A 10626-nucleotide genomic window follows, 5' to 3' on the forward strand; every position below is an offset into this window, starting at 1 on the left:
CTGTAGACCATACCAAATGAATGAACGTGACTGTGTTCCAACAAAACTTTATTTACAGAAATAGAGATGGGTTGAAAGTAGCCAGAGGCCATAATTTGCCAACCTCTGATTTAGATGAAGGAAAGGAACAGTGCTTCACTGCTTTTAAATTAATTCTATTCTCACAAGGTCTACAATGAAATGGAATTATAGCCTCATTTCTCTCAGAACCTTTATATTTTGTTTTATTCACATACAAGATTGGCACATCTTTACAGTGTCTCCTTTGATTTGCTTAATCTGAGGTTTACATTTGTAAGTTATAGGACTTAATAAGTTTCTTATAAATGTTGCTTACATACTAATGGTACTTTGAATTCAAATCTAAAATCAAAGTCAAAATCAACTTTGACTATCATTTAGCTTCTCTGATCCTGTTTTTAAAGCTGTAAAAACAAGAAATTACACTTGATGAAGTCCATAGTTCTTTCCTATTCTAATATCATTTGATTGTGTGTCTATAAAAGGAAACTCAGATTTTTATTAGAAAAGTCTATTTGGCTCTTCCCATAACCATACTCTTAATTTTTACAAATTGACCACCTGAAAGCTAAAATTATTTTGCTTCATACAGCTTACAGTCCTTTCTACTCAGATGAGTGTGACTTGCAAACATGTATGTGAAGATGACTTATTGACTATGAGGAAGAGGCTGGTGTCACCCAGCAAGAGCTTACTAACCTAAATCTTGAGGAAATTACTCCAATTTTTATTGTAAATTCCCTGCAGAAATTCTGAAGCCTTTATTTGAGGAGCCTATTAATTGGACTAGGAAGGAAGGTTTGTTATGTGTGTGTTTTTACAATTAGGAAATTGATTTAGAGTGCTTTAGAATTGATTTCTTCTCCCATGGTATTTGCCTATGACTGCTCCATTAGACTTGGAAGGGTATGCGTGATATTGGTGTTTCCACTTCTCTGTTTCAGTTGCTGTGCTTTCTTTTTTTTTCTTTTTTCTTTCGTTGTTGAGATGGAATCTCGCTCTGTTGCTGAGGCTGGAGTGCAGTGGTGTGATCTCAGCTCACTGCAACCTCTGCCTCCCATGTTCAAGCAATTTTGCCTCAGCTTCCCGAGTTGCTGGGATTATAGGTGTGCACCACCACGCCCGGCTTTTTTTTCTTTTTTCTTTTTTTAATTTTAGTAGAGACTGGGTTTCATCCAGTTGGCCAGGCTGGTATCAAACTCCCGACCTCAAGTGATCCGCCTTCCTCAGCCTCCCAAAGTGCTGGAATTATAGATGTAAGCCACTGCACCCAGCCTCAATTTCTGTGCTTTCTAGGAGCTTGTAAGTCATTACTTTGACTAAGTAAAAAAAGTTTTTCTATTTATGACAGAAAGGAAGGTATGCCACACACAAAGTACACTGTGCAATCCTTTTCCATATTCATCACCAGATGGGTTTTCCTCCTTCTACTTCCTTCACCATGCCCATCCTAGTTACTGCTTATGACATTTTAAATTTTTGGTTGGGCTCTTGTTCTCTTCAGAGAAAAATAATAAATTTCCAGCTCCATCTTTTTTACTTACCTCTTTCTTGGTTGGCTGGTGATGTTGATTCTTTGACACTCTTTCATGTATGATTGAAGGTGAATTAGGCTAGCATTCATAGTTTAACCTAGATAATGTCTGTTAGAAATCACCATTTCTAGCTGCTAACAGAATGCAAAAAAAGCTGTAAGTTCAAGTTGAGTCTTTTCAGCTTATTGCAGCATCACGTTAGCTTTGAGCTGTTTTGCAGCCAGAGAAAGAGAGAAATTATTTGATCTCTTTGAGAAAGGACAGAAAATCATCAAATCTGATTCAAAAGCAGAATTTGAAAATAACCTATAAGAGAAATCTCAATATGAGGAAAAACAAATATAAATTCTGAATTAGCAAAGGGAAAAGATTAAATAAAATTTACCTGTGTCCTAGGTGACAAAGCTATTACTTTGTTTTGGGAAAACAAAGCTATTTTACTTTTCCAATTTTCATGCTGACAGAATAGAACAATCATGATAAATCCAAAGTAACAGATGCTCTAAAACCCATATTTTGGCATTGGAATTTGTGTACCTTTAGTTAATCATGAGTGGGTCTGATATTCTGAATGTCAATTTTAAATAATGAAGCTGCTTAGCAAAGTGCTGATTTTTGTTATCATTCTCATCCTAACCCCAGTTCACCTTTTCCTTGCTGCTTATTTTGAACCAAAATATTGTACAGCCCTCTCTGAGATTTCATCTCCATGGGTGGGTCCATGGGGCTTACAGTTGAGAGTTGATGATGATTTGGAGGAACCAACAGTATTTTTATTATAATCTCAGTTTTGTGTATATGTAATCATATGCATCTAAATATACATGCAGAATACCAAAGAGAAGACTAGATGCAAGTGCAACAAAATAACAAGAGATGTTACCTCTAGTTAGTGGTAATACAGGAGTATATTTCCATAGACTTTTCTGTATTTCCTAGAATTTCTACAATGAGCATATAAAGCTTTAATATTAGAAGACTTTTTTTAAGTGACCAGTAAGTTGAAATTTCAGTAAAACAGTTGTTTAATCATAGTCATGATTGCAAGTTGACTAAATAAAGCATACTATTTGCTGAAAGTGGGAGGAATTCTTAATAGTGCACATAGTAGTTTTCATAGTTCACATACGTTACAACATTCATTCCTCCATTTTAATAAAGGAAGAGGAAACTGACCCTCAGAGAAGTTAACTAGCTTTTGCTCCCCATGGATCCACATCAGTTAGAAGGAAGACTGTTGCAGGGAGCAGACTGGGAAGAGCACTTACAGAAGAGAACCAACCTGGATTAACACCTGGGTATGGGTAACTCTACTGCTGGTTTGGTTTGGAGTTGACTCCATGGGTATGGAAAGGTTGTACCAGGTTGGGCGCAGTGGCTCATGCCTGTAATCCTAGCACTTTGGGAGGCCAGCGGGGGCGGATCACCTGAGGTTAGGAGTTCGAGACCAGCCTGGCCAACGTGGTAAAACCCCGTCTTCACTAAAAATACAAAATTAGCTGGGCATGGTGGCGCATGCTTGTAATCCCAGCTGCTCGGGAGGCTGAGACAGGAGAACTTCTTAAACCCAGGAAGGGGAGGTTGCAGTGAGCCAAGATTGTGCCATTGCACTCCAGCCAGGTCAACAGAGCGAGACTCTGTCTCAAGGAAAAAAAAAAAAAAGTTACATCAGAGCTATCTGGGCCTAGGGGCAGCCAGGGTCCACCAGATCCAGGCGATTTGTTGGGCCCTGGCACTACACTCTAAGTGGAATGTCAGTGGATAGGGTCCAAAAAGAGACTTCAGTTAAAATGGTAGAAAACAGAAGAACATCCTCACCTATTTTGTTTTGCACCATCCCTAAATTTCTCTAGACTGGAAAGTTCAAGGCATAGGAAAATCATTTTTAGAAATCCACACAGACATTCAAGCACATACTGAGTATTCTGTGTGTGTGAACATTAACAAAGTTATTTTCGTCTTAATTACGAATCTGCACCAGTGATGTCTGACTCTGCGTCTCTCCTGTTCAGATCGTGTCTGCAGTTCAATACTGCCATCAGAAACGGATCGTACATCGAGACCTCAAGGTAGGTAGAAGTGCCTCACTCAGCGTATGCTCTGTCTGTATGTATGCAGTTCTCACAGTGGTTATTACACAAATGAGGTGTAGATTAGACTTATTAAATTTTTTTTTAAATTTCATAATCATTGAATCTTCTTAAGTTATAGGAAAGAGCATTAAAATTTTATTTTAAAGTAAAGTTTGTTGAAAGTATTTTACATTTCAGTTAAGGTGACTGGTGGTTGATTTCTGGAGGACAGTCATCACACAGCCAAACAAATGGGGGCCTCCAGGAATGTATGGTTGTCCCCACAGCATCCCCAGTGCCGCCTGGCATTCTTTTCTGCTACTTTCATTAGTTCTCTTCCGTTAACAGCAATGCCTGTTTGAGACCTCTTTCAAGGTGTTCAACCTCTGCCCTCACTCTAGCATAGGATGATAGTTTCATATCTCACAGAGAAAATAGAAACACCAGGCAGAAACTCCCTCAGTTTCTACCAGGCCCTTAGACATAGCTGCACCTACCCCCATCCATCACTTCTCTCCTGTTACAGGAAAGTGAGGTGCCTCTGCTCTGAGTTCTGGGTCCTGACTCCTGACTCCCTCTGGGGACTGTGCTCTGTGTAATGCCTCTTTTCTCTCCATTTGTTTATTCCCTCTCCTTCTTTAATGGCTCTTCACCAGCAGCAGCATTTACCCATGCTCAAGTCTGTATGCCTTTTTTTTTTTCTTTTTTTGACAAAAAACCACCCATGTTCCCCTTCCAGATACACCCTTTTTCTCTCTTCTCCTTTGTAGCCATATTCTTCTGAACATTTCCTAGATTCTGTGTCTTAACTTGGCACTCACCTTCGCTCTCCCCTCACATGGTTGTCATTGACTTGCTTTTTCATATTCACTCTGAGCTGCAGTGGCCAACTGTATGCTGATGGCTCTGAATTCATTCCTGCGGCCACAGCACTCTTCCTGGATCCAGGACCCAGCTGAGCAAAGGGTATCTTCACATAAGCATTCCTTGGGTGCAGCAGGTTCAAAGCCTAAATTTTTCCTTCCTAAACATGAATGTTCACTTCTCATTCAAGTGAGTGATGTCCCTCAGGTACCTTACCTACTCAGTCACCAGGCCCTTTTGCTGTTGTGTCCCAGATACCTCTTAAGCACACTCTTTTCTGTCTGTTACACTATCCAAGGCCAGACCACTGTTATCTCAGGTGATTACGACACTGCTTTCTTACCTGTTCTTCTCTGCTTCTAGTTTTGCCTCTTCCTCCCATGTATGTTTTCTACACTGCACCCAGAATGGTCTTTTAAGGAAACACAAATAAAATGGTCATTTCTCTGCTTGAACAACTCTTCAGTGGCTTCCCAATGCTCTTAGGATGAAAACCCAAACTTCTCAAGTACAGTCCTTTGTTATTAAGCCCTGACCATTCCCCAGCCCTCTCTACACATCTCTCTCCCACACATGTCTTTCAGTTTCTTGGTGAAATATGCTGTGACTCAAATGGGTTCTCAGACTCTCTATTCTGCCAGAAATACCCCTCATCAACACATCCATTATAATCAGATGCACCTTCTGGTGCTTTGATTTCTCTTCATCTGGGAAGCGGTCCACTCCTTTCAGTGCCAACCTACATCTCCTGGTGCCTCTTCAGTTATGGCACTTGTGTCTCAGGACAGCTGCTTATCTTTCTACCTCTTCCCCTCTGAACTGTGAGCTGTTGAGGGCAGGGTTTTATCGGTCTTGTTCTTCATTATCCATCCAGACACTAATATAGCATCTGCTGTGGAGTAGCCACATAGGAAATTTGTTAAAATAAAGTGACTGATTTTTTTTTTTTTTTTTTTTGAGACAGAGTCTCGCTCTGTCGCTCAGGCTGGAGTGCAGTGGTGCCATCTCAGCTCACTGCAAACTCCATCTCCCGGGTGCAAGCGATTCTACTGACTTGGCCTCTGAAGTATTTGAGATTACAGGTGCCCGCCACCATACCCAGCTAATTTTTTGTATTTTTATTAGAGATGGGGTTTCGCCAAGTTGGCCAGACTGGTATCAAACTCCTGACATCAGGTGATATACCCAACTTGGCCTCCCAAAGTGCTGGGATTACAGGCGTGAACCACCACATCCAGCTATGATTTGTCTCTTGAATGAGGTTTGGGATTCTCCCCTTTTCATTTAACAGCCATTTCGTAGCTATTTAGCCGTTTTTATGAAATGCTCCTTTTTAAAAAAAATTATTTATTTTTTGAGACAGTGTTTTACTCTGTCACCCAGGCTGGAGTGCAGTGGCACAGTCATAGCTCACTGCAGCCTCAAACTCCCAGGCTTAAGAGATCCTCCTACCACAGCCGTCTAAATAGCTGGGATTGCAGACGTTACCCAGCTAATTTTTTAAAAATTTTTTGTAGAGAAGGGGTCTCTCTATGTTGCCCTAACTGGTCTGGAACTCCTGGGCTCAAGTGAGCCACTGTACCTAGCCCTGCCCCTACCGCTACCACATATTATTTTCGTTTTTTGTTTTTGAGATAGAGTATCACTCTCTCGCCCAGGCTGGAGTGCAGTGGTACAATCTCAGCTCACTGCAACCTCTGCCTCCTGGGTTCAAGCGACTCTCCTGCCTCAGCCTCTCGAATAGCTGGGATTACAGGTGTGCACCACCATGCCCAGCTAATTTTTATATTTTTATTAGAGATGGGGTTTCACCATCTTGGCCAGGCTAGTCTCAAATTCCTGCCTCAGGTGATCTACCCACCTCTGCTTCCCAAAATGTTGGGATTACAGGCGTGAGCCACTGTGCCTGGCCCCCATATTACTATTCTTAATTGAAAAACTTGTCAAGGCTTTTCTTGATCGTGGGACACTGATGTTTACATTAGTGCTAGAATTAATCTATACTTCATGCCTGCTATTATTAATGTTATAAAATAAGGAGTTCTCATTTGTCTCCTGTTTTTTTCTCTAGAAAGAATGTTTTCACATTAATTAGGAGGTAACTTTATATCGTTACAAAGAGCTTTTCTGAAAATGCCTAATCCTGTCATATTTCTAATTCTATTTTGGTTAAATTTCATTTTTGTCTTGATGTTTTCCCTCTAGGCTGAAAATCTATTGTTAGATGCCGATATGAACATTAAAATAGCAGATTTCGGTTTTAGCAATGAATTTACTGTTGGCAGTAAACTCGACACATTTTGTGGCAGTCCTCCATATGCAGCACCGGAGCTCTTCCAGGGCAAGAAATACGACGGGCCAGAAGTGGATGTGTGGAGTCTGGGGGTCATTTTATACACACTAGTCAGTGGCTCACTTCCCTTTGATGGGCAAAACCTAAAGGTATAAGAAGCAGTTGCATCCATGTACTTCACAAAACTAAAAAAAGTTTCCTAATATTACATGGCTTCATATCTTTAACATTATATCAGTGTGGGGGCTTCAGGGTTTTTCTTGCTGTGTTTTGTTAACTAAACCTAAAGGTTGACTCACTAGTTTTCTTTCCTCTCTACCTCCCCAAAGGAACTGAGAGAGAGAGTATTAAGAGGGAAATACAGAATTCCCTTCTACATGTCTACAGACTGTGAAAACCTTCTCAAACGTTTCCTGGTGCTAAATCCAATTAAACGCGGCACTCTAGAGGTAATCATGTAGGTAGAAACAAGCAACAACTTTGGAGAGTCTTTAGAGTGGCCTTAGAACTTTGCTTGATTATATGCCATACTGGATACATCCTGCTGCTTTGTAAGCAGGAATTGAAACATTTAAAAAAATTTGAGTTTATGCTTTGAACAACAGTCAGTGAAATGTTGAAAATAAATTTTTCTAAATATTATGGTTATCAGAATATTTTACTCTGCTAATAAACAGTTTACCTTTTTTAGCAAATCATGAAGGACAGGTGGATCAATGCAGGGCATGAAGAGGATGAACTCAAACCGTTTGTTGAACCAGAGTTAGACATCTCAGACCAAAAAAGAATAGGTAATCACTCCATGCCTGCATGTTCACGTGTATTTGTCTAGGTAACATATTTCTGTTTGGACTCATGTCTGTACCTAAAATGTGAATAATAGAAAGTTAAGCACAGGTTATATGAACAGTTTATCTGTTCTGTCATATTTAGGAACTTAGCTACCTGCAGTTTCCTATGATAGCACCCAGTAACTCTGAAACAAGTGCCCATTTATATTAGAAAATGTATGTAATGTGTAATCTTTTAGGTCAAATGAAGAAAATTGTTTTATCCTATAAAGGGATGATTTCTTACCCAAACAAAACACATAAACTGTATTATGTCCTTCTTTTAGATATTATGGTGGGAATGGGATATTCACAAGAAGAAATTCAAGAATCTCTTAGTAAAATGAAATATGATGAAATCACAGCTACATATTTGTTATTGGGGAGAAAATCTTCAGAGGTAAGAGTAATCAGACAGGAAGAGTTGAAATACCCTTAATTATTAGTTCACATCAACTGTTTTCTTAGTTTTTATCTTTTGAATATTTGTAACCTTTGATACATCGTTTTTTAGATTTACCTGCAAACAGAAAATCTAAATCCTATGACTATTACAAGCTATTTTAAGTTAACTCTTAATGATGGATATTAGCCAGGCATGGTGGTTCACACATGTAATCCCAGCACTTTGGGAGACCGAGGCAGATGGATCAATTGAGGCCAGGAGTTCAAGGCCAGCCTGGCTAACATAGCGAAACTCCATCTCTTCTAAAACAAACAAACAAAAAATTAGCCAAGCATGTTGGTGCGCCTGTAATCTCAGCTACTCGGGAGGCTGAGGCAAGAGAATCGCTTGACCCTGCCAGGGGGAGGTTGCAGTAGGCCAAGATCATGACACTACACTCCAGCTTGGGTGACAGAATGAGACTCTGTCTCAAAAAAAAAAAAAAAAAATGCTGGGCATGGTGGCTCGCACCTGTAATCCCAGCACTTTGGGAGGCTGAGGCGGGTGGATCACAAGGTCAGGAGTTCAAGACCAACCTGGCCAACATGATGAAGCCCCATCTCTACTAAAAATACAAAAAATTGCTGGGCATGGTGGCTCGCACCTGTAATCCCAGCACTTTGGGAGGCTGAGGCGGGTGGATCACAAGGTCAGGAGTTCAAGACCAACCTGGCCAACATGATGAAGCCCCATCTCTACTAAAAATACAAAAAATTAGCCAGGTGTAGTGGCGCGTGCCTGTAATCCCAGCTACTCGAGAGGCTGAGGCAGGAGAATTCCTTGAACCTGGGAGGTGGAGGTTGCAGTGAGCCAAGATCACACTGCTGCACTCCAGCCTGAGCAATAGAGCAAGACTGTATCTTGGGGGCGGTGGGGTAGAGAAAAAGATGGATGTTGTTATAAACCTGGTCTTTCATAAATTAACATATAGTCATTAATGGTTTAGAAATGACATAAAGCATCAGATGAAGTAAATAGAGCATTTAAAGTTGTTTGAGAAAGCCTGGAAAGAAAATGATAAATACCTTTAGTGTCTTTCCAGCAGTCAGAAAACTACTTTTGCTTAAGTTTAGGATTAAAATTTTTGTACGTTGTGATTCCTCCTCTCTGAATGAACGGTTTATGAGGTCTATGTTAATGAGAAGTTTAATTTCCTAATAAACCATTTGGGTTCGTGTTGTGGTTTGCTCTGTTTTTCTCATTTTCTCTTAGCTGGATGCTAGTGATTCCAGTTCTAGCAGCAATCTTTCACTTGCTAAGGTTAGGCCAAGCAGTGATCTCAACAACAGTACTGGCCAGTCTCCTCACCACAAAGTGCAGAGAAGTGTTTCTTCAAGCCAGAAGCAAAGACGCTACAGCGATCATGGTAAGTTTTGGAGTATTCCAGTGCCGTCTCTTAAGAGTCCAGGCAAGAGATCCAGCACTGGGAAGCATTCTGTTGGTCAGAGCCTGCCTGGCTTGATGTTCTTTCTTGGCATTTCTTTCTCTCTTTCTTTTTTGAGACAGAGTCTCGCTCTGTTGCCCAGGCTGGAGTGCAGTGGTACAATTTTGGCTCACTGCAACGTCCACCTCCCAGGTTCAAGCAATTCTCCTGCCTCATCCTCCTGGGTAGCTAGGACTATAGGCGTGCACCACCATTTCTGGCTAATTTTTGTATTTTCAGTAGAGATAGGGTTTTGCTATGTTGGCCAGGCTGGTCTCAAACTCCTGGCCTCAAGTGATCTGCCCACCTCAGCTTCCCAAAGTGCTAGGCTTACAGGCATGAACCACTGTGCCTAGCCAGCATTTTTTTCTTAGTGTTCCTGCAGGTGCTGGCATGATTACATGATTACTTTAAGCCTCTGATCTTCTTGGTACATGCAGTAGATTTTTGCTGGGTAAGGCCTCAGTTGAGTGGAAACCTTACCATTAGCCCCTCTGGAACCTCTGTTTTAATCTGTAGTTTTTCTTTTTTTTTTAATGGAGATGGGGACTTGCTGTGTTGCCCAGGCTGGTCTCAAACTCCCAAGTTCAAGTGATGACATGAACCAGCACATCCAGCCCTTAGTCTGTAGTTCTATTCACTCTCTTCACCTCTGCATTGGATTTACTTTATAGAGTAGTACTGTCCAGTAGAACTTTCTGTGATTATTACAGTTTTATATCTCTATGCTGTCCAGTCTGGTAGCTACTGGACACTTGTGGCTATCAAGCACTTTAATTGAGGAAATGATTTTTGCCCTTTTTATTTTTATTTATTTTTTCATGAGGTGGAGTTTTGCTCTCATTGCCCAGGCTGGAGTATAATGGCACAATATCGGTTCACTGCAACCTCAACCTTCTGGGTTCAAGCAGCTCTCCTGCCTTAGCCTCCTGAATAGCTGAGACTACAGACATGCACCATCACGCATATTTTGTATTTTTAGTAGGGGCCCCCGCCCCTACTAAATGGGGTTTAACCATGTTGGCGAGGCTGCTCTAGAACTCCTGACCCCAGGTGATCCACCCACCATGGCCTCCCAGAGTGCTGGAATTGCAGGTGTGAGCCTGTCATTGGCCTAGCCGATTTTTACTCTTTTTTTTTTTT

General features: G+C 40.9%; 1 protein-coding gene across 15 annotated transcripts in view; it reads left to right on the forward strand.

Annotated features, from left to right (window-relative positions):
• MARK3 (microtubule affinity regulating kinase 3) overlaps positions 1-10626 on the forward strand; it is a 118952-nt gene that overhangs the window by 75765 nt on the left and 32561 nt on the right. For 11 of the 15 annotated variants that reach the window (XM_017505319.2, XM_017505303.2, XM_017505305.2 and 8 more), the window contains 6 exons: positions 3569-3625; positions 6698-6934; positions 7115-7234; positions 7477-7576; positions 7903-8015; positions 9273-9426. In XM_017505319.2, the coding sequence (XP_017360808.1) occupies positions 3569-3625; positions 6698-6934; positions 7115-7234; positions 7477-7576; positions 7903-8015; positions 9273-9426 (781 nt within the window). Of the gene's footprint in view, positions 1-2717; positions 2855-3568; positions 3626-6697; positions 6935-7114; positions 7235-7476; positions 7577-7902; positions 8016-9272; positions 9427-10626 lie in introns of those variants that run through there. The other 4 variants (XM_017505306.2, XM_017505314.2, XM_017505316.2 and 1 more) reach the window with 2 other exon arrangements.

This window comes from Cebus imitator, unplaced genomic scaffold (assembly GCF_001604975.1).
Source record: "Cebus imitator isolate Cc_AM_T3 unplaced genomic scaffold, Cebus_imitator-1.0 Scaffold338, whole genome shotgun sequence".
Taxonomy (NCBI): Eukaryota; Metazoa; Chordata; class Mammalia; order Primates; family Cebidae; genus Cebus; species Cebus imitator.